The 23,960-nt window shown below is 51.9% G+C and overlaps 1 protein-coding gene across 1 annotated transcript in view; it reads left to right on the top strand.

The window, feature by feature from the left end:
• The window catches only part of nlk2 (nemo-like kinase, type 2), a 44,564-nt gene that overhangs the window by 8,169 nt on the left and 12,435 nt on the right, over nucleotides 1-23,960 (top strand). Inside the window, exons 2-3 of the mRNA XM_035384641.1 lie at nucleotides 14,328-14,457; nucleotides 16,638-16,693. Coding sequence (XP_035240532.1) covers nucleotides 14,328-14,457; nucleotides 16,638-16,693 — 186 coding nt within the window. The remainder of the gene's footprint in view (nucleotides 1-14,327; nucleotides 14,458-16,637; nucleotides 16,694-23,960) is intronic.

Genomic DNA, 23,960 nt, shown 5'->3' with positions numbered 1-23,960 from the left:
AAGGAAACCCCTGATTGTACCCCAGGTATCCCATGAGGAAGTCATCGATTAGCAGGCCTGGTTAAGCTTGATTACACTGAGCCCTGCCCTTCCAGCTCACTGCCCCCTTCCCTCCCTCTCTGCCTGTACCCCTCTCCCTTCTCTCTCTCTCTCTCTCTCTCTGCCTCTACCCCTCTCTCCCTCTCCCTTCTCTCTCTCTCTCTCTGCCTCTACCCCTCTACCCCTCTACCCCTCTCCCTCTCTCCCTCTCCCTTCTCTCTCTCTCTCTCTCCCTCTCTGCCTCTCTGCCTCTACCCCTCTATCCCTCTCCCTTCTCTCTCTCTCTGCCTCTACCCCACTCTCCCTCTCCCTTCTCTCTCTCTCTCTGCCTCTACCCCTCTCTCCCTCTCCCTTCTCTCTCTCTCTCTCTCTCTGCCTCTACCCCTCTATCCCTCTCCCTCTCTCCCTGTCCCTTCTCTCTCTCTCTCTGCCTCTACCCCTCTATCCCTCTCCCTCTCTCCCTCTCCCTTCTCTCTCTCTCTCTCTCCCTCTCTGCCTCTTCCACTTTCCCTTCTCTCTCTCCCAGTTTTCCCCCTCTCCCCCCCCCCTCTCTGTATGGGGATGAAGTTGTTTTCGGTGACACAGTGCAGACTCTGCTGTGGGCGGAGTCTCAGTGGTGCCGTTACCCGTCCTGTTCAGAGGGGGTTAGTGGGTAATCCCTCCGACTGCCATTACCAGAACCGTGTCCCCATGGCAACGCCTCCAGCAATGCAAGGCTTGTGCCCCCCCAACCCCCCCCCCCCACCCCCCTCCCCCTCCCCCCACCCATCCTGAAACATTATTTAAACAGAAAAGGCTCCACAGAAGGGAAAACGTCCATACTCTGACCATGTTCATACAGGCCTGTGTGAGTGTGTGTGTGTGTGGGCACGTGTGTGTGTGTGTGCATGTGTGTGTGTGTGTGTGTGTGTGTGTGTGAATGAGTGAGTCTGTGTTCTGTGTTCAGGGGTTTACAGACCTGTGTGTCTGTGTGTGTGTGTGTGTGTGTGTGTGTGTGTGAGTGTGTGAGTGTGTGAGTGTGTGTGTGTGTGTGTGTGTGTGTGAGTGTGTATTTGACTGAGACTCTGTGTTTAGGAGTTTGGCGTTCTCCCAGGGGGGTCTGTCTGCGGTACACACACTCGTTTGGGGCGCAGGTGGTGCCGAAGCACCTGCATCCCAGGTGCTGTTGACGCTTCTGCCGGTTTTGGCAGGTGTGCCAGGTTTAGTGGAAACTCACCGTACACCACAGTCCCATTACCCATCTCCCCCCCATGCGCTCAAGATGTGGGGTTTTACTGTGAGGATTTTAACAGGTTATTTTTCCCCCTCTGGAAACGACTCTGTCCTGCACAGATGGGGGCCAGACGCACTTTTTTTGGGGGGGGGGGGGTTTTCTTCCCCCCCTCCCGCCAGCTTTGATTTGCCTTCTCGTCGCTGCACGCGCTCCTTGTTGACGCACCGTCATGGCGTCTGTGGAGCGGCGTGTCAAACAAGCTTTTCGGGTCCGCGCGGTGCGTCCAGCTCCGGTTCAGCCGCCCCCGCCGGGCGGAGTGTTCGGAAGGGTGCGCCTCTCCGTGCGGGACACGGTCGGCGAGTGTCGCTGCTCCTGAGCGACGTCGCTTGTCCTCTGCTGATCCGGATTGAGCGAGCCCTTATTGTGTTCTCTGACTGGAGTGGGGCCTTCTGAAATTCTGTAAAGGGTCCAGAGGGCGCGTCCTGCGAGCCGGAGGAGGAGGAGGATGACGATGATGATGAAGACAGGGAGAGATTACGGGACGTGCCGGCCTGCGGGGGACAGATCTGGCGACGCGGCGTTCGAACCCGGGGCGCGGACCCGCCCCTCCCGCACAGTCAGGGGGCATCGGGTTCATTCCCCCGCTCCGCCCCCCCCCCCCCCCCCTCACCGCTATCTGCCCCGGACAGCCGCCCCCCGCGGGGGTGACGGGGTTCACTCCGGCCGCCCCGCCTGCGCCTCGCCGATAACGCCGGGGCCCCCGACTCCGCCCATTTCTGCCCCAGGTGCGGAGCCAAGAGAGGGACGGAGAGAGAAGTGCATGACGCAGGATGACTGTTTCTTTTTTTTCCCTTTTCCCTTTTTCTGCTCACTTCTTTATATGTTTTTGTCCTCCCCCCGTCCCCCCTCCCCAGAGGCTGGCGTTGTGCTGACGGCCTGTTTTCTGAGACACCGATCGATCCGTTCGCCACCGCTCGCTCTCGCTAAATGACATCTGCTAGTCATCTGCCTTTCTGTTTCTGTTTTTGTTGTTGCCTCTGTGCTGGTGCAATCCTGTGTTAAACCTGTGCTATCCGTTAGGGGCGGGGGGGTGTGGTCTGTGCTGTGTCTCCAGCACACACCCCCCCCCCCCCCCACCCTCATAATTAGCAGGGCTGTCAGGCTGCCATATGGCTGCCTCCCTGATCCTGTTTGAGAAGGTTTACCTCAGGGCTGAGTAGGGGGGGGGGTTGGTTGGGGGGGTGTGGGGGGGGTGTGGAATGTTTTCCTGCTGAAGACACGCATAGCTTTTCCCCTGCAGATCCTCCCTCCCTCAAGTCCGCACGCACGTAATTACAACACACACACACCCACACGCACACACACACACCCACACGCACACACACGCACACACACGCAGACACGTACACTCTCTCTCTCTGGTGAGTTGGTGCTGCCAGACAGGGTGCTGGGTGGGGGGGGGTGGTGGTCAACACAGCTGGGAGACTCGCACCCCCCCCCCAGCAGCTCTGCGTGTCCGAGCGGCCTGTGGGTCCCTCCCGGGCTCTGTGTCACAGACGTCACACTCTCTGCAGGGAACGCAGCGGGGAAGCAGACACACATGCGGGACGCGCGTGCGATTAAAACAGGAGGAAGAGAGGGAAGGAGGGAAGGAAAGAGGGAGGGAGAGAGAGAGAGGAGTGCAGGTCTTGCACTGTCACTCTATCTCTCTGTTCTCTGTGAGCTGGGATGAACAGAAGAGGGACAGGATTTCAGTCTGGCGGTGTTGAGCGCTGTGTGACAGTGGCTTTCTTTCAGTTAGGGTTATTCCCCTGAACCTTTACCGCAGCCCCCCCCCCCCCTCTGCCCCCCGCCCCGTCAGCTGTTTCTGTCTTCAGTGGGAGGATTGGTAGAGACACTAAACAGCCCAGCTACAGTCCTTTATCTACCATAGCCCCCTCCACTTCCTGTCCCCATCCCTCCACCCCCTCTCCCCCTCCCCGTACTCACGCGAGAGCGCACGTACGCACGTGCACGTTTGGCCGTCAGTCGCGATTGGCCGGTGATCTTTATCGTCTCAGAGGGAGGATGGGTGGGGCAGCGGTTCTCTTCACACTAAACTCACTGGAAACCGAGCGCTTCGTTGCGTGGAGTTCATTTGCTAACCTGGAGCACGGAACGGAAAGAACCCAGAGTACAGAACAGAAAGGCCTCATGCCCATTTTCACTGGCTGTAACCAGCACGCACTTTCACCCGCTATCTGCAAACACTCTTCTGAAAGGGGAAGTGGCTCATCACTGCTCCCAGGAGAAATGATTTGGGCTGGGGGTTGATTTTGGGCCAGGGGGCTTGATTTTGGGCTGGGGGTTCATTTTGGGTCAGGGGGGTTGATTTTGGCCGGGGGTTTGATTTTGGCCAGGGGGTTGATTTTGGCCGGGGGGTTGATTTTGGCCAGGGGTTTGATTTTGCCCGGGGGGTGGAGCTGAACTGGTTTAGGGGCAGAGCAGGGCCGGGGGGTGGAGCTGAACTGGTTTTGGGGCGGAGCAGGGCCGGGGGGCGGAGCTGAACTGGTTTTGGGGGCGGAGCAGGGGCGGGGGGTGGAGCTGAGCTGGTTTTGGGGCGGAGCAGGGCCGGGGGGCGGAGCTGAACTGGTTTTGGGGCGGAGCAGGGCCGGGGGGTGGCGCTGAGCTGGTTTTGGGGCGGAGCAGGGCCGGGGGGCGGAGCTGAACTGGTTTTGGGGCGGAGCAGGGCCGGGGGGCGGAGCTGAGCTGGTTTTGAGGCGGAGCAGGGCCGGGGGGCGGAGCTGAGCTGGTTTTGGGGCGGGGCAGGGCCGGGGGGCGGAGCTGAGCTGGTTTTGGGGCGGAGCAGGGCCGGGTTGGGAAGGCCGTGTGCTGTAGCGCACGGTGACGAAGCGGAGCCTCTGACCTTTCGCACAAACCCCTCGCCGCGCCCGTCTTACTGTCCCGCTAAGCCACCTGGATCAGGAACCCTCCGTAAACCTGCCGTTGCCGGGGAGATCGCTCCCCGCCTGGCAACCACCAGCCGGGCCTCCAGCCGAGATCCCATTGGCTGCAGCACAAGCCTCTTACTGCAGTTCTGTTTTTCCGCTGAAGTATTTCTGTTGTTTTGTGAAATCAGAGATAATGCCCTTTACCCAATCCTGCGTGTGAGGAGACACCACACGTTATCATTGGATTGGCTGATTTTGACCAAATGCTGAGGTTTGCTGTCGGAAGACTTTAATAAAGTCTTTTTTTATTGGTTTTAAGTGCTTAACAGCGCAGTTGCTCCACCTCCTCTGGGATTTGTTGAGTCTTTGTTTTCCCCTCATTAAATTTAGACTTACTTTCCATAAGCCCTGCACAGGCTCCTGTCCCGTCCACAGCCGGGGGGGGGGGCACGGAGGGGGCACGGAGGGTCCTGTCCGTTCCTGGATTTCAGGCCAGCTCCTGCTCGCAATTATTTGTCATTTATGCCCAGTCATTTATGCAAGCTGACATTTTAGCTGCATTCTGCAATATGAAGAGCAGCTGATTATTGTTCTTGTACCTGTGGGCACTGCTGAAACAGGAAAGGGCCTTCCCCAAACGGTTTCCACACACTTGGAAGCGCGCAGTTCTCTAGAATGTCATTGTGTGCTGTAGCATTTAAGATTTCCCTTCGCTGGAACTAAAGGGGCCAACCCCAAACCATGTAAAACAACCCGAGACAATTATTCCTCCTCCATCAAACTTGGCAGTTGGCACTATGCGTTTGGGCAGATAGTGTTCTCCTGGCATTCGCCAAACACAGATCCGTGTGTCAGACTACAAGATTGCGAAGCGTGATTCATCACTCCACAGAATGCGTTTCCAGCACTCCAAAGTCCAACGGTGGAGTCCTTTACACCACTCCAGCCGATGCTTGGCATTGCGCGTGGTGATCTCGGTCTTGTGTGCGGCCGCTCGGCTATGGACATCCATTTCATGAAGCTCTTGACGAAAGGTGCTTGTGCCGACGATGTTTCCAGACGTAGTTTGTGGTGAGTGTTGCAGCTAAGGACAGATGATGTTTATGGGCTACAGGCTTTGCAGTCCCTCTGCAGTCCCGTTGCATTACGTTCATTTGGCAGACGTTTTTATCCAAAGCGACGTACAAGAAGTGCATAACGAAGATCGTTAAGGTACAATAAGTGCGTAACGAAGGTCCAATAAGGTACAATACTCATTATGTGGCAGTTATTCATAGCCTTGAACACATTAAGTCCAGTTCACACAGTAAGCATAGGCTAGGTCAGAGAGTAGTGTTAAGTCAAACTAGGAGGCATAACAACAAGGTACAACATCAAGATAACGATACAATGCAATATAAGTGCTGGATGGAGGTACATGTAGCATGAAAAGTGTCACTGGAAGTATACGTGTAGCATAAAAGTGCTACAGGAGCAAAGTGGAAGGATGTAAGTGATAAGAGCGATCCTAGATTGGGAGTGCCCTGCAGAGAAGGCTAGTTATGGTTAGTCCCGGTATAGTCTTAAGTCAGACCACTTCGGAAGATGGGCAGTGACTGAGTGATCTTGTTCTGTGAGCTTGTGTGGCCTGCTGCTTCGTGGCTGGGCTGTTGTTGCTCCTATATGTTTCTCCTACACAGCAACAGCTCTTACTGTTGACTGGGGCAGCTCTGGCAGGGCAGAAATTTGACCTGTTGGAAAGGGGGCATCCTATGACAACGCCACGTTTGAAAGTCACTGAGAGTCTTCAGTACAGCCCATTAAACTGCCAGTGTTTGTCTGTGATGACTGCATGGCTGTAGGCTTGATTCTATGCACCTGTTAGCAATGGGTGTGGCTGAAGTAGCTGAAACTACCAATTAGGAGGAGTGTCCACATGCATTTGGTCATGTGGTGTATATCCCTTTACCCATGCGTTTCCTAGAAATGGTACCGTTTCCGCCTTGTACGTACTGTGGCCTCTGGCTTTGTTTAGACTGCTGGTGGTTGTGACCCGAATGGCTTCGGCTGTCTTTGTTGCCTCCACCCTGTGTGTTTGCACTTATTAAAGTCTTTCTGAATGAGTGCCTGAACGTAAAACACACCCGCGTGACTGACCCTCTGCGTGCGGGTCGTCGAAGAGAAACGTGGCCGGAGAGGCTCCTCCCCCTCGTGCGACGGGGACGTGCGAGTGCGCGGGGGGGCGGTCGCTGAGGCGCTGTTGGACGCTTCCTGGAGAGCAGCTGGGGCTGGCTGCCGTTTGATGGCCGCATTGTTCCCGCTCTTTTTATAGACGCACCTGAAACTGGAGGGCCTTTCAGGCCGCACCTGCCAGGCCTCTGATCTAAAACTGCAGAGGAAGTGAACGTGCGCACTGATGCACGCACGCATGCGCACACACGCACACACACCCATACACACGCGTGGAGGCGGGGCCTGGAGGCGGGGCCAGGGGACTCATTTATAAAATGGTCCTGCCATCGCTTTGCATTTTAAATAGTGGCATGCTCAGAATACCATGACTAAATCATCATTATTATTACCATTGTTATTTAAATAAAATCTCGCTCTGCTGGATGTGAGTTAATTGCTGGTTGTGTGGAGGTGCTGTGCGTCTGAGGGCTGCGTGTGAATCTCTGAAGTGCGCTGTGTTTGTGCTTTAAGAATAATATTTAATTGATCATTTTATGCTTGAACAGTGTGGGGGGTAAACATGTTGGATTGCAGCCTTATTTAGAGGAAAATGACTTGCTGGTCGCGTTCATGAGACAGGGTAATAGCAAAGCACTTTCATGTTCAAATCAAAGTTCTTTTCAGATTATATACCACAGGTGCGTAAGAGAGACCATTTTACACACCACAATTTTTTTAACCAGATTCCATTCCTGGGTTTGCTGCTGCTGGTACTTGGTTTGGTTTGGGTTGGCTGTTGGGTTGTCTGTTGGTTTGGGTTTGCTGTTAGATTGGGTTGTCTGTTGGGTTGGTTTTGGTTGTCTGTTGGTTTGGGTTGGCTGTTGGATTGGGTTGTCTGTTGGGTCGGTTTGGGTTGGCTGTCGGGTTGGTTTTGGTTGTGTGTTGGGTTGGGTTGTCTGTTAGATTGGGTTGTGTGTTGGGTTGGGTTGTCTGTTAGATTGGGTTGTCTGTTGGGTTGGGTTGTCTGTTGGTTTGGGTTTGCTGTTAGATTGGGTTGTCTGTTGGGTCGGTTTGGGTTGGCTGTTGGGTTGGGTTGTCTGTTGGGTTGGGTTGTGTGTTGGGTTGGGTTGTCCGTTGGGTCGGTTTGGGTTGGCTGTCGGGTTGGTTTTGGTTGTGTGTTGGGTTGGGTTGTCTGTTAGATTGGGTTGTGTGTTGGGTTGGGTTGTCTGTTAGATTGGGTTGTGTGTTGGGTTGGGTTGTCCGTTGGGTCGGTTTGGGTTGGCTGTTTGACTGTAGTGTGCATACCTGCAGTACGTCTCTCAGGGTGAGTTAGGCTCTCTGCTATGCAGGTGACTAACAGGCTCTGATCATGGCTTTGATGTGTGAGGTCAGACCTGTCGCGCGAGATGCAGATTCACGCCTGCAGAAAAGAAGCCTCTCCGTTCCTCGTTAGGGTGCGGAGGCTGGCTAAGAGCAAAGGCCAGGCATTCTAATAACGGCAGAATGTTTTCACTGCGGGGATATTTACCGTGCGCGACTTGTGTTGAGTTTGTGTGTTTGTTTTTTTTTTTCCAGTAAGTCATTCGTTTTTCTTTGTCTTCAGTCATAATTTGGTTTGGTCTAATTCTGTAAAGGATCGTATGGCCGCCTTGAGGCTGGTTGGTGTTGGTAGTGTTAGTGTCTGTAATAAGTGTTAGTATCTCACTCACACTCTCATTCACATTTTCAATTTGGGCCTGAGCAATGTGCACGCATCTCTCTCTCTCTATCTCTCTCTGTCTCTCTCACTCTGTCTGTCTCTCCATCTCTCTCTCTATCTCTCTCTGTCTCTATCTCTCTCTGTCTCTCTCACTCTGTCTGTCTCTCCATCTCTCTCTCTCTATCTCTCTGTCTCTCTCACTCTGTCTGTCTCTCCATCTCTCTCTCTCTTTCCGTCTCCCTCGCTCTGTCTGTCTCTCCATCTCTTTCTCTCTCTATCTCTCTCTGTCTCTCTCACTCTGTCTGTCTCTCCATCTCTCTCTCTCTCTCTCTCTCTCTCTCTCTCTCTCCCTCCCTCCAGCCCTCCAGCCCTGGGCATGCACAGACTGTTGTGGTGTGTGTGTGTGTGTGTGTGTGTGTGTGTGTGTGTGTGTGTGTGCGTGCGTGCGTGCGTGCGTGCGTGCGTGCGTGCGTGCGTGCGTGCGTGCGTGCGTGCGTGCGTGCGTGCGTGCGTGCGTGCGTGCGTGCGTGCGTGCGTGCGTGCGTGCGTGCGTGCGTGCGTGCGTGCGTGCGTGCGTGCGTGCGTGCGTGCGTGCGTGCGTGCGTGCGTGCGTGCGTGCGTGCGTGCGTGCGTGCGTGCGTGTGTGTGTGTGCGCGCGCTACCCTTTTTAGTTCCTGAATAAGTAGGCCATTGACCCAAATCTGCGGAGAGCTCTGAAAGGCGCGAGCGCAGCCGGCGTTTAAGCGGGTCTGGGGTTTGTTCCCCCCCGCGCGGATGCCCGCGGCCGTCAGCGCGGCTGCCCGGGCGCCGTCAGCGCAGCTGGCGTCTCCGTCGCGCGCCAGCAGGTACGTCTGCAGGTGCCCGCGGATTGCCAGGTTTCGCCGGTGAGGAGGGACAAGCCGCTCCTCCGGTCACTGTGGAGCGCACTGTGGCTGTGAGTGCGTAGAGCTGTCAGCGGTGGGGAGAAAAGGAGGGAAAATGAGGATGTGCTGGAAAGTTCTTAGAGGGGTAGAGTTGATAAAATGCCTCGGTGGCCAATTCTCCAGACGGAGGTGAAACGCATCTCAAAATAACTGGAAGAAAGTGGGTGGCAGCAGGGGGGGGTTGGGTTTGCGGGTGGTGGCGGGGGGCGGGGGGGGGGTTGGGTTTGAGTTTGGGGGTAGCGGGCGCTCGGTAGATGCCAAACCCGGCCTGCCGGAGGTTCCTCTCTGGCATCCCTCTCAAAGCCCGAGCTGATTACCCTCTCTGTTCCCGCCAAACCGCCAAACCGCCCGCCTCCAGCTGCCTCCTCGCCACGGTTACGCCCCACTGCCGCTTTCAGCCGCCTGCTCTCTGATAACACTGCTTCTGTGTGTGTGTGTGTGTGTGTGTTTCACATGCGCATGAGTGTGTGTGTGTGTTTCACATGCGCATGAGTGTGTGTGTGTGTGTGTGTGTGTTTCACACGCGCATGAGTGTGTGTGTGTGTGTGTGTGTGTGTGTGTGTGTGTGTGTGTGTGTGTGTGTGTGTTTCACATGCGCATGAGTGTGTGTGTGTGTGTGTGTGTCTTTCACACGCGCATGAGTGTGTGTGTGTGTTTCACACGCGCATGAGTGTGTGTGTGTGTTTCATACGCGCATGAGTGTGTGTGTGTGTTTCACACGCGCATGAGTGTGTGTGTGTGTGTTTCACACGCGCATGAGTGTGTGTGTGTGTATTTTTTTGTTTTTCTTGCTGAACACATTTTTGACATGTGCTGAAGCCTTGATGTCAAAAATAACATAAGAACAGAAAAGGCCTGCCCTCATGATTAGAAATGAATTCATTAATAATTAAAATTCCTGTTTTTGTTCATCTAATTGTAATAGTACTCTTTGGCCTTCGTGTAGTTTCTTTTTGTCTCTAAAATCTGTAGGATTATCGGAGATGCCTGGCCTGGGTTCAGTGAGATTTTTTTGTCCTTACTTTTAACTCAAATAGATGAACTCACCAGATTGCTTGTGATGAATGAAAATGCTGCTCGTGAATTTCATTGCGAGCAAACGTTTGAGGCCACATTGAGATTTAATCCAGGCCACTGTATTAGTTGTACTGAAATGTTGATGCTCTCTTCAGATTTACGTTGTGAAATAATTTCCTTTCGTGCACGTCTAGCATGAAAGGTTTTCAGCCAAGCTCACGAATGCTGGTTTGCTTCAAGATTCTAACATATTTGAATGTCCATTTATAATTCATGGCTATGCGTAATTTTGATTTCAACGGCCAAATCATTCAGAACAAAATCTATCTTCTGCATGAATATTCATAGGCTGTGAGTGTCTGGACAGGGCTTTTCAGAGTCGCCACTGAACGCTGTAGCCGGGACAGGAAGGAAGCACCAGATTCTGGCCCGTCGGAGTCATTAGCGTCTGAAACACAGGTGCCTCATGAATATTCAGCGGCAGTGCGGCCATCGCTCCTAGTCTCTGCTTCCAGTCCCTGCGCACACACTTGCTGAATTATTGCGACTGGCAGCCATTCAGAATTCAGCACCAGTTCCAGACCTAATTAATATTCATGAGACGGATCAGGTCCTCTTCGGCAGGGTCTGAGAGGCACCGGAGAGGTGGCCTTGCCTACATTTCCCAGCAGCCCTTGGGGCCTCGTTCTGAAGTCATGCACTGATGGCCATAGCCCGTGGATTCAGTGACTTGAGGAGGAATGTTTAATCAAATAAGAGCTGCCGTTTGCATTTTCTGTTTTTTTTTTTGTTATAGTTTCACTTTCTTATTTTGCTTCTTTCGCTTATCACTTGGCTTCCCTGAAGAAATGTTCTATTATGACTGGAAGTGGTTTATAATAAGTATAATAAGTTTACCGATTGTGATTTATACATTTTCTCAACTCGCTCCAAACTAAATGAGGTTACCAAATTTAAAAATACCGCATATGTAATTTCAGCAAGCGGGTGCTTAGGCTCTGTTTGATAGAGCGCTGAACTCAGGGCAGTGTGGGTGGAGAGAGCTCAGCGGTGGGCACCGTGGTGCTTAGATTGAACGCGCCCCTCTCCGTGCGGCTCCGGCAGTGTTTTAAGTAAATGAGCTGTTTTTGTCAGGCGCTTAGCGGGTCAGAGCTTATCCCCCCAAGGGGCTGTGGCGTGAGCAGACTCGCACGGAACACCGGCCAGTCACGTGACCGTTACCCACAATCCCCCTCTCTCCGAGCCGAGGGGCAAAGGATAAGCGGGTCCTGCTGTAAACTGCGGCGACGACGGCCCTGAGCTCTCCACCTGCGCGCTGGTCACGTGTGCGCGCTCGCGTGTGTGTGTACGTGTGTGTGTGCACGTCTGAGGTGGCGTCAGTAGGCTGGGTTTACTTAGTGTTCGTGGGGAGGGGGGGGGAGTGAGGGTCAGAATGCGTGCAGGTCCGTCACCGCTCCCAGTGGGACCGCTTGCGGTCACGGTCACGGTCACGGTCACAGCTAGAGCTGAGCGGCTGACAGAAACACAGGGTCCGGCTGGGGAAGCCTGTAAAGGGTGTGTGTGCGTGTGTGCGTATGTGTGTGTGTGCGAGTGAGTGCGTGTGTGCACACACATTGATGTGTTCGTTTGCGAAAGCGCTCGTGAGTGTGCAGGAATCTAATCCCATCAGATTCCCCTTGAACCTGAAACAAGCCTGTTTTAAAGAATGGAGCAGCCTTCCTCTCCCGCTCCATTCGCTCTTTCATTCTGTTTTAGAACGCGTGAGAAAAGTGTGAGAAACGCGTGTGAACCGCGCGCCGGGAGTGAGGCCGTTAGCGAGCCCGCGTCGCCCCGCCTCCACGTCTCATTCCGCCACTAAAAATAAAACAAAAAAAAACAACACGTCCTGCTCCGGGCCAGCCGAGGCAGATTTTGCGCGGATGACGTGTGCTGAAAGTTTGACGGGCGCAACGGGATTAGATGAGACAGACACCCTCTCTCTCTCTCTCTCTCTCTCTCTCCCTCCCTCTCTGTCTCTCTCTCTCTGTCTCTCTCTCTCTCTCTCTCTCCCTCCCTCTCTGTCTCTCTCTCTCTCTTTTTCTCTCTCTCTCTCTCTCCCTCTCTCCCTCTCTCTCTGTCCCCCTCTCTCTCTCTCTGTCTCTCTCTCTCTCTCTCTCTCTCGCTTTAATCTTCGCCGAGGCCCGTGAAGACCTTGTGACCCTCGGCGCGGGTTGGGGGGGGGGGGGGGGGCAGTCTGGTGTTGGGCGTGCGGCCCGGGCGGAGGGAGAGGGGATGGGGCTTCTGTGTGCCGTGGCTCCGCCCCCCCTGCAGTTCACTCACCGGTCCAGTGGGGGTCTGATGGAGCTCCAAATCCACAGCTCGGGTTAAGCCTCAATTTGTCAATTAGTCCCGTTACAATTAGTTTCTTTTATGGTGGGGTAAGTAGGGTCAGGGTTCAAAGACACTATGACGTGTTCCTCCCCTGCCCATGCCCTGATGCTGTCTGGAGCATCTGGAGTGTCTTTGTGACCGTTCTCTGTAAAAAGCTCTATACAAATAAAATTGAATTGAAAGATAGAAGTATTTTTCCTGTTGTAACAAAATATGTATTTGTATGAGCTCAAATCTTTTTGATTTGATTAAACAATGTCTATATTTATGCTAACTGTTATTTCGTTCCTGTTGCTGCTTTGTCTAATGATGAACACACCTGTGTGTGGGGCCTTGTGCAGTGTGAGGGCGATCCTGAAGGATTGGCAGTCCTAGCTTGTGTCGTGTGCTTGTGTCTGTGCGATTTCCCCTGTCTGTCCGTGACTCGGTGTGGAATTTCGATGAAGCTTGAGGAAGCAGTTGTCCCTGTGTGACAAGGACCCATTGAGTAGATTTCGGGCAGTTGGCGTGTGACGGTAGCTCTGTGGGGCGGGGGGGGTTGGGGGGGGCACAGGCCAGGATGGGATTAGGGAGATGCTGGGTAAAATTTCTGGCTGTTCAGCAGCCTTATAGCCCAGCATGGCTGAGTGCTTTAGGCTCTGTCTGTAGTTTAGGAGTGAAACTGCTTGTTTATATTCCTCTAAATACCTCTCAGTCCTCAGAAAGCTGAGAGAGAGAGAGAGAGCAATGAGCAGAGAGAGGGGGAGAGGGAGGGAGAGGGAGAGACTTCCGTCTATACTGCAATAAATATACAGAAATTCGCAAGAAGTTCTCTGAAAATAGAAAAGTACTACTTCCAGAAATTTGCAAGTTCTTTGAAAATAGAAAAATAATACTTCCACACTTCCCGATAAACAAAAATGACTACTGGCTGAAGGACGCACAGCCTCACTAGCTGCACTGTATGTGACAACCTGTCATCAACACAGAAGCGCAATGACTGTCAACATCTGCAGTTAATTGTTATTTACATACTGTATATTATATGGCTGTATGTGTAGGCTTATGTTTTTGTTTATGTTGTATGCGCATATGAGTATATTAGTTTACAGGTTGTAGAGTTGGTTTTATTATAATGTTATTTGTTATTACTGTTGTTCTTTGTAACTCTTGCTTTGGAGAGAGAGAGAGAGAGAGAGAGAGTGGTGTTGCAGTGGGTAGCACTGTCGCCTCACAGCAAGAAAGTCCCGGGTTTGAATCCAGCCTGGGCCTTTTTATGTGGAGTTTGCATGTTCTCCCTGTGTCTGCTTGGGTTTCCTCCGGGTACTCCAGTTTCCTCCGGTGAATTGTGATGGATAGTGGAGAAAAGCACTTGGGAATTTATAGTTTCATCAATAACCAAGAATATGCCTGTCTTGCAGTCTTAACAGCTCTGTAGAGACCCCGTTGGTTCCGTAAGGATTTCATAATCAACCTGTAATTTTTGTTCTCCTCCCATTTGTGTTATACTTTGTGGCCATTGTCAAATTAATCCATTCATCAGTCGTGTCTGGATTTATTGAGAACTTTTTATCTTTTCTGGGGCCATAATATCCAGAGTAGTCCTCAGCTGGCTGTTTAATCTGTCATGTTCATGAGCATTGAGAGTGTCCGGATACCCAGAGGGAACGTTCACAAGCTCAGAGAAAATTTAAAAAGCATCTTTTGATTTTGTGTTGCATATTAGTTTTTTTTTTTTGTAGCCAGGTGCGTGTATGTGTACGTGTGTGCGTGTGCTTGTGTGTGTGTGTGTGTGTTGGTGCTTACAGTGTGCACGTTTTCTCCTTAATGTTATGCTAACCGCTAACTGTATGTGCATTCCACCTGTGCTGTGCATGAATGTGTGCTTGTGGTACGTTGTTATTGGCAGGTTATGGTCTTTTCAGTGAGCTTATGCCCAGTTTGGATTGCCCAGTTGGTGACGTTTGGTTGTTCTCCGCCCCCCCCCCCCCCCCCCCCCCCCACAGGTCAGTGACGGATCCGCGGGATGGCAAGCGGGTGGCCCTCAAAAAGATGCCCAACGTCTTCCAGAACCTCGTCTCCTGCAAGAGGGTCTTCCGCGAGCTGAAGATGCTCTGCTTCTTCAAACACGACAACGTGAGTGAGAGTGTGGCACTACTGCATCACAGCCCTTTACCCCATCGTTTAGCCACTCCCGCGGCAACCCCTCATTTAAACCCCTCCCACAGCAACCCCTCATTTAAACCACTCCCACAGCAACCCCTCATTTAAACCCTTCCCACAGCAACCCCTCATTTAAACCCCTCCCATGGCAACCCCTCATTTAAACCACTCCCACAACAACCCCTCATTTAGCCACTCCCACAACAACCTCTCATTTAAACCCCACCCACAGCTACCCCTCATTTAAACCCCACCCACAGCTACCTCTCATTTAAACCACTCCCACAGCAACCCCTCATTTAAACCCTTCCCACAGCAACCCCTCATTTAAACCCCTCCCATGGCAACCCCTCATTTAAACCACTCCCACAACAACCCCTCATTTAGCCACTCCCACAACAACCTCTCATTTAAACCCCACCCACAGCTACCCCTCATTTAAACCCCACCCACAGCTACCTCTCATTTAAACCACTCCCACAACAACCACTCATTTAAACCCCTCCCACAGCAACCTCTCATTTAAACCCCTCCCACAGCAACCTCTCATTTAAACCACTCCCACAACAACCTCTCATTTAAACCCCTCCCACAGCAACCTCTCATTTAAACCCCTCCCACAGCAACCTCTCATTTAAACCCCTCCCACAGCAACCTCTCATTTAAACCCCTCCCACAGCAACCTCTCATTTAAACCACTCCCACAGCAACCCCTCATTTAAACCACTCCCACTGCAACCTCTCATTTAAACCACTCCCACAGCAACCACTCATTTAAACCCCTCCCACAGCAACCTCTCATTTAAACCACTCCCACAGCAACCCCTCATTTAAACCACTCCCACAGCAACCCCTCATTTAAACCACTCCCACAGCAACCCCTCATTTAAACCACTCCCACAGCAACCCCTCATTTAAACCACTCCCACAGCAACCTCTCATTTAAACCCCTCCCACAACAACCTCTCATTTAAACCCCTCCCATGGCAACCCCTCATTAAAACCACTCCCACATCAACCTCTCATTTAAACCACTCCCACAGCAACCCCTCATTTAAACCACTCCCATAGCAACCCCTCATTTAAACCACTCCCACAGCAACCACTCATTTAAACCCCTCCCACAGCAACCTCTCATTTAAACCACTCCCACAGCAACCCCTCATTTAAACCACTCCCACAGCAACCCCTCATTTAAACCCCTCCCACAGCAACCCCTCATTAAAACCACTCCCACTGCAACCCCCTCATTTAAACCACTCCCACAGCAACCCCTCATTTAAACCACTCCCACAGCAACCCCTCATTTAAACCACTCCCACAGCAACCCCTCATTTAAACCCCTCCCACAACAACCCCTCATTTAAACCACTCCCACAGCAACCCCTCATTTAAACCACTCCCACGGCAACCCGTAATTTAAACCACTCCCACAGCAACCCCTCATTTAAACCACTCCCACAACAACCCCTCATTTAAACCCCTCCCACGGCAACCCGTAATTTAAACCACTCCCACAGCAACCGCTTAGTTTTGCCAGCTCAGCTCCCTCCTAATTGTGTAATTGTGTTTGATTGATCATCATTAACAGTCGCAGTTAAAGCTGAGCTGACTGAAACCTCTTTTGACTGCCACTCATTTGGCTAAATATGACTTCGAAAGGTGTTTTAATGTAGGAGTTGTATTTTATCCCTCCTTTTGGGGGGGGGGGGGTGAATACTGTTTCTTCTGCTCCCACACTCAGTATAACCAGAGTATGGATCAGAGTATGGATGATTCTGATGAGCGTGATGCTGTGCAGTTATCTTTCCCCCTGTGGTTTGCATGACCTTCTCTGGCAGATTTGACTCTACTGATGTGATGTGATTTGATGGCTGCACACCCACGTACATGTACACACACACACACACACACACACACACATGTGCACGCTCATGTACACACACACACACACTTCTATACACACATGCGCAGGCACACACGCACATGTACACACACACACACGCGCACACATGTACACACAGTCACACACGCACGCACACACACACACACACACACGGGCACACATGTACACACATTCACACACTCTTACACACATACACGCACATGCTGATATGCACAGAGACAGTCCTCATGCAGTCTTCTCCTCGCAGGTTCTCTCCGCCTTGGACATCCTGCAGCCCCCGCACATCGACTACTTTGAGGAAATGTATCCTTCAGCACCGAGCGCTTTCCCAGCATGCACTGGGGCTGATCAGAAAGGGACCTGCTGGGCGGTTTCGCCTTCAGCGGTTCCAGCCTTCTGCAATGACGGCGCATGCCGGACGGGACGTCCTGTTGATTGGGGTCTGGCATGGCGGGCTAGTGTACAGTACAGTCTCTCAGACGGGACATCCTGTTGATTGGGGTCTGGCATGGTGGGCTAGTGTACAGTACAGTCTCTCAGACGGGACGTCCTGTTGATCGGGGTCTGGCATGGTGGGCTAGTGTACAGTACAGTCTCTCAGATGGGACGTCCTGTTGATGGGGGGCTGGCATGGTGGGCTAGTGTACAGTACAGTCTCTCAGATGGGACGTCCTGTTGATCGGGGTCTGGCATGGTGGGCTAGTGTACAGTACAGTCTCTCAGACGGGACGTCCTGTTGATCGGGGGCTGGCATGGTGGGCTAGTGTACAGTACAGTCTCTCAGACGAGACGTCCTGTTGATTGGGGTCTGGCATGGTGGGCTGGTGTACAGTACATCTCTCAGACGGGACGTCCTGTTGATCGGGGTCTGGCATGGTGGGCTAGTGTACAGTTCAGTCTCTCAGACGAGACTTCCTGTTAATCGGGGTCTGGCATGGTGGGCTAGTGTACAGTACAGTCTCTCAGACGGGACGTCCTGTTGATCGGGGTCTGGCATGGTGGGCTAGTGTACAGTATAGTCTCTCAGATGGGACGTCCTGTTGATCGGGGTCTGGCATGGTGGGCTAGTGTACAGTACAGTCTCTCAGACGGGACGTCCTGTTGATGGGGGTCTGGCGTGGTGGGCTAGTGTACAGTACAGTCTCAGATGGGACGTCCTGTTGATTGGGGGCTGGCATGGTGGGCTAGTGTACAGTACAGTCTCTCAGACGGGACGTCCTGTTGATTGGGGTCTGGCATGGCGGGCTAGTGTACAGTACAGTCTCTCAGACGGGACGTCCTGTTGATGGGGGTCTGGCATGGTGGGCTAGTGTACAGTACAGTCTCTCAGACGGGACGTCCTGTTGATTGGGGTCTGGCATGGTGGGCTAGTGTACAGTACAGTCTCAGATGGGACGTCCTGTTGATTGGGGGCTGGCATGGTGGGCTAGTGTACAGTACAGTCTCTCAGACGGGACGTCCTGTTGATCGGGGTCTGGCATGGTGGGCTAGTGTACAGTACAGTCTCTCAGACGGGACGTCCTGTTGATCGGGGTCTGGCATGGTGGGCTAGTGTACAGTACAGTCTCTCAGACGGGACGTCCTGTTGATTGGGGTCTGGCATGGTGGGCTAGTGTACAGTACAGTCTCAGATGGGACGTCCTGTTGATTGGGGTCTGGCATGGTGGGCTAGTGTACAGTACAGTCTCAGATGGGACGTCCTGTTGATCGGGGGCTGGCGTGGTGGGCTAGTGTACAGTACAGTCTCTCAGACGGGACGTCCTGTTGATCGGGGTCTGGCATGGTGGGCTAGTGTACAGTACAGTCTCTCAGACGGGACGTCCTGTTGATTGGGGTCTGGCATGGTGGGCTAGTGTACAGTACAGTCTCTCAGACGGGACGTCCTGTTGATTGGGGTCTGGCATGGCGGGCTAGTGTACAGTACAGTCTCTCAGACGGGACGTCCTGTTGATGGGGGTCTGGCATGGTGGGCTAGTGTACAGTACAGTCTCTCAGACGGGACGTCCTGTTGATGGGGGTCTGGCATGGTGGGCTAGTGTACAGTACAGTCTCAGATGGGACGTCCTGTTGATTGGGGGCTGGCATGGTGGGCTAGTGTACAGTACAGTCTCTCAGACGGGACGTCCTGTTGATTGGGGTCTGGCATGGTGGGCTAGTGTACAGTACAGTCTCTCAGACGGGACGTCCTGTTGATGGGGGTCTGGCATGGTGGGCTAGTGTACAGTACAGTCTCAGATGGGACGTCCTGTTGATCGGGGTCTGGCATGGTGGGCTAGTGTACAGTACAGTCTCTCAGACGGGACGTCCTGTTGATTGGGGTCTGGCATGGTGGGCTAGTGTACAGTACAGTCTCTCAGACGGGACGTCCTGTTGATTGGGGTCTGGAATGGTGGGCTAGTGTACAGTACAGTCTCTCAGACGGGACGTCCTGTTGATCGGGGGCTGGCGTGGTGGGCTAGTGTACAGTACAGTCTCTCAGATGGGACGTCCTGTTGATGGGGGTCTGCATGGTGGGCTAGTGTACAGTACAGTCTCTCAGACGGGACGTCCTGTTGATTGGGGTCTGGCATGGTGGTGTTGTGCCTATCATCCTAAAATGATACTTTTAAAACGGCACCAATGCTTGAACCGATACCTTCTTTAAAATAATAATAATAATAATCTTTCCTTTGTGAGGTGCTGTATCTGCTGATTTTGGGGGGAGATGACTTCAGGGAAGGGGTGAGCGTGATGGTACCCTTGTATGAAAGTTAGGCTGATGGACAGACAGACGGACAGACAGACAGACGGGTGAGGAGCAGTCACAGACAGCGTGGCGGTTTTGAGGGCGGAGTTGAGGGCGGAGTTGAGGGCAGTTTTGAGGGCGGAGTTGAGGGCGGTTTTGAGGGCGGAGTTGAGGGCGGTTGTCGATCCGGACTGGTCCGCTGCTCGGGCGTCGGACCCTCGTTCTCTCAGTACTGTCAGAGGCAGTCTGGGAAGGCAGAGTGGCGGCCTGTCTCCATCGCACGAGAAAAACCGGTTTGTGCTTCTACCCCCCCCCCCCCCCGGCAGGCGGTCGCTGCTCACGCTGCTATATCAGCCCCCCCCCCCCCCCCCCCCCCCAGAGGAACAGCACGTTCAGAACCACTGATCCTCGCTCACTACCCGTTTTTCTGGAATTATCTCCAGAGTTGGGGAGGATGAAGTAGCTTGTTCCAAAATTGAAAGGTTTGTTACTGTTTTAATACAGGGTATTATCTTATCACTGAAATGGACATGCTGCTCGGATTTTTTAAAAATGTCCATTAAGTCACTTGATAAGCCTTTCATAAGCCCTTTACTTAATGCCTTTTTTTTCTCCTTTTTTTTATACCCTGCGTGTTTCTCTGATTCAGACTAGGCCATTTTTGTGAATTAGGGAAATACTCAGCCCTCAAATAAACGCGAATGAAGAACTTGTCTGCGTTGGCAGGGAAGGCCGGTTTGAACGCATTATTTTTAGGTCTTACTCATCTCGCGTGACTCCGCTTTGGCTCAACCTGCACATTTTTTAAAATGCTGCCTTCGCCTTTTCCACTTTTGACATAAATATGTTTCGGAGTTTATCGTTGAAACGCAGGATAGCCGACTTTGCGAGCTCTGGCTTTGTTTTTGCGCGTTACGACTTAAGCTATAGTCGCGACAAAAAGGGAGACAACACAACAAGGTATACTTTTCAACAAAGGAATTATTTATTAAGAAGAAAACAATGATACATGTATGAGTGAAATGTAGGGTATTTGTATTAAATGTGTATGGATGCGCGTGTGCATGGGATGTGAATGTACAACGCAAAACCTGTGAAGAAAAGAGGGTGAAGGAAAAACCTGCAGGCCGTCCAACCGGATTACCTGGAACAGAGTGAGAAAGAGAGAGAGAAAAGCGGCCCAGAAAGCACTGGGGCTTCCTTATTATAGGGTTTACCCCCCTGGTGCTCTCAATTAGAAAGGGGTGCACCGCACACACTGGCCGACTCCTGTAACTACGATAAAAATGAGACAATATTAAATGGTAAATGGACTGCATTTATATAGCGCTTTTATCCAAAGCGCTTTACAGTTGATGCCTCTCATTCGCCAGAGCGGTTAGGGGTTAGGTGTCTTGCTCAAGGACACTTCGACATGCCCAGGGCGGGGTTTGAACCGGCAACCCTCCGACTGCCAGACAATCGGTCTTACCTCCTGAGCTATATCGCCCCATATTAGAGACGGTCGTCACACGTGCGTATCCCAGATGTATGAGATGATGAATGCTGACTAAATTTTGTGCGAAATCGCGTTCATGTGATTCGCAGAAGGAAACAGCCACGAACAAACACAGCTAAGAAAAAAAATTATGAATGCCGAAATGTTCTTGGAAACGTTCTTACGCACGACGTACGATCAAATGTGATCGTATGCATGTTTTGTGAATGAGGCCCAATGCACCTTTCAGAAAAGTGCCCTTCCTCAGAGAGAATCTCTTCCTCAGAGAAATATCCAGTCTTTAAAAATAGAAAACGTTTAACAATAAAAAAAAATCTATGTATGGGTTTCCTGCCCGGGGTCAAAGTCTACTGCGGAGCTGATTAACGTTGTAATATTAGAACTGTTAGGAAGCGGTATTTTTGGAAGTGCGACAGGTTTTTTTTTTTTTTTTGCAGTCTCCCTACAGAACACCTCACAAAGCGAGAGGAACAGCGAGAGCGGTCACGCGGACTCAAATGGGAGTTTACTGGTGAGACGCCAGCGCCTGATAGCGGAAGCGAGCGCGTTCCCCCGGGGGGGCGGGGGGCGGGGGGCGGGGGCGGGGGCGGGGGCGGGGTCGGGTCCTGAGGTCGTAACGAGACGCGCGAAACCGACCCGGGGACGAAAGCCGTTCGAGGCGTTGGGGCTTATCTTCGAAAAAAACGCGGAGAGGCCAGCCGCTGGGGGGAAAAGCGCGACTGTGAAAAGTGCTGACCGCGTTCGGGATGACAAACAACAGAGCGGTTTTATTGCTAATGAACAGTTACCGGAACATTCCGCCCCGGCCCCCCTCTCGAGACTACGGGGCTGCGCCACCGTTCAGAAGCATTAAAACTCCCGAGCCTGGAATCCCGAATACTGCTGTTGAGCTGTTATTTTATTATGTAGTCAAATTACCGCTAAATCTTTTATTGTGTGGCCAAGTGTCGCTCCACTGCACGCAGCGTCTTCTGCGGAGAGTTATACGGTAACATATTTAGCGGTAATTTCACTTCAGCGTTATGGAATAAGGGCTCGAATTCACAGTTATGGAGTGGAGCTGCATGGAATTTGGCCTAGTTCACTTCCATCACAACGTGGAGCTCGCTAGCAGGAGCTATATGCCTATATAGCAGGAGCTGTATGTCTGTGTAGCAGAAGCTGTATGTGTATGTAGCAGGAGCTGTATGTCTGTATAACAGGAGCTATATGCTTGTATAGTAGGAGCTATATGCCTGTATAGCAGGAGCTATATGCCTGTATAGCAGGAGCGATATGTATATGTAGCAGGAGCTATATGTCTGTATAGCAGGAGCTATATGTATATGTAGCAGGAGCTATATGTCTGTATAGCAGGAGCTATATGTCTGTATAGCGGAGGCTATAAGTCTATTTAGCGGGAGCTATATGTTCGGTGTTCTCTATCCATCGAGCATTGTGGGTGAGTCGAATGTAAGACAAAGATATCGAAAAATCTAAACTATCCTCTTAATCGGCAAATTCGCGCAAGTTCACACACTATCCTGGAAAGTCGTTTCTGCCATCGCGCTCTCTGTCGTGGCCCCGGGTGTGTGTGAGTGTGAGTGTGTGTCTGTGTGAGTGTGAGTGTGTGTGAGAGTGTGTCTGTGTGTGTGTGTGTGTGTGTGTGTGTTTATTAGAAGCCCTCTGTCTTCCAGTCGGCTCTTATTTCTCTTCTTGGTTGTTGTGGGGAAACCTTCTGACCTGCCGGGGAGAGCGAGCGTCGAGCTGTCAAGCATTTATTTTTAGTTCACACCTGACCCGTGGCACTGCTCTGCCAGAGAATGTCTGCCGCTTCTCTCTGAACAACCGCACATCTGTTTATTATTGTGTGTGAGTGTGAGTGTGAATGAGTGTGTGTGTGCGTTTGAGAGTGTGTGTGTGTGTGTGTCTGTGTGTCTGTGTGCGTGTGCGTGTGCGTGTGCGTTTGCGTGTGCGTTTGCGTGTGCGTGTGCGTGTGTGTGCGTGTGTGTGTGTGTGTTTGTGTGTGCGCATATCGATGTTGGATACAGAGCAGGGTCTCTTCCCCTCTCTTCATATCTGACCTCTCTCACTGGGGGCTTTGCTCTGTAAGTGGTTGCTGGTGAAAAGCTTTCATTGAGTAGTCAGGTTGTTTTTGGAGATGCTTTCCAGGCGCAGGAAACAGCTTCTTCTTCTTCTTCTTATTCTGCTTCGTCTGTCCGTTTCAGAAGTGTGAAATGGGCGCTCTTACAAGTGCCTCAAACGCTGCTCGCCCTGTGGCACATCCTGTCCCTTTTTCAGATGTCTCTTTTTTTTGTTGAGCTTTGAAGCAGAATTTGTGAAAGAAAAAAAAGAATGGTTATCAGTCTGTGGGGGAAGCCAGAGCGGGAACTGACTGCTGACTGCCCAGCTTTTTACCGACCCTTGTGCTGAGCGGTCCTGTGCTCTCACATTGTGTCTGCAGTGTGTGTGTGCCTGTTCTGCAGTGTGTTTGTTTGTCTGTTCTGGAGTGTATGTGTCTGTTCTGCAGTGTGTGTGTCTGTTCTGCAGTGTGTTTGTGTGTCTGTTCTGCAGTGTGTGTGTATCTGTTCTGCAGTGTGTGTGTCTGTTCTGCAGTGTGTGTGTATCTGTTCTGCAGTGTGTGTGTGTCTGTTCTGCAGTGTGTGTGTATCTGTTCTGCAGTGTGTGTGTCTGTTCTGCAGTGTGTGTGTGTCTGTTCTGCAGTGTGTGTGTGTGTTCTGCAGCTTGTGTGTGTCTGTTCTGCAGCTTGTGTGTGTCTGTTCTGCAGTGTGTGTGTATCTGTTCTGCAGTGTGTGTGTGTGTGTTCTGCAGTGTGTGTGTATCTGTTCTGCAGTGTGTGTGTGTGTGTATCTGTTCTGCAGTGTGTGTGTATCTGTTCTGCAGTGTGTGTGTGCCCGTTTTCTTGCTGGAGAGAGCTGTGCTGTCCGGGGCATGTGTTTGCAGGGAAGCGTTTTGCATGCTTACCTTACCGCCATTGTGAATGAGCTCTTCTATTCAGCCGGATTCTAAACCACTCACCCGCAGCTCAAATTAGCTGGTGCTGTAGATTTGACTTGTTGGCCTAATTGATTTCAGCAGATGAATTTATTCAGTGTTTAGCTCACTCCAGCCCTTGTCAGAAGCCCGCTCGCTAGGAAAGGAAATCGCGTAACTGGCCTCCGTTGACAGCTTTGTTATTATTTTTTATGTGCTTATTAAGTGGCCTCCATTTGGGTGACTTTCGTAATTAGAATTTTGACATAGTCTTTTAAAATGGCTAACCGAGTTTACAGAGAGGATTTGGGGGAGGCAGCGTCCCGCCCCCCAGGATACGAACCCAACACTGCCTGGATGCAGGTGCGGGTCTG

This window comes from Anguilla anguilla, chromosome 12, assembly GCF_013347855.1.
Source record: "Anguilla anguilla isolate fAngAng1 chromosome 12, fAngAng1.pri, whole genome shotgun sequence".
Classification (NCBI taxonomy): domain Eukaryota; kingdom Metazoa; phylum Chordata; class Actinopteri; order Anguilliformes; family Anguillidae; genus Anguilla; species Anguilla anguilla.
This window is presented reverse-complemented; position numbering and strand designations above follow the sequence as displayed.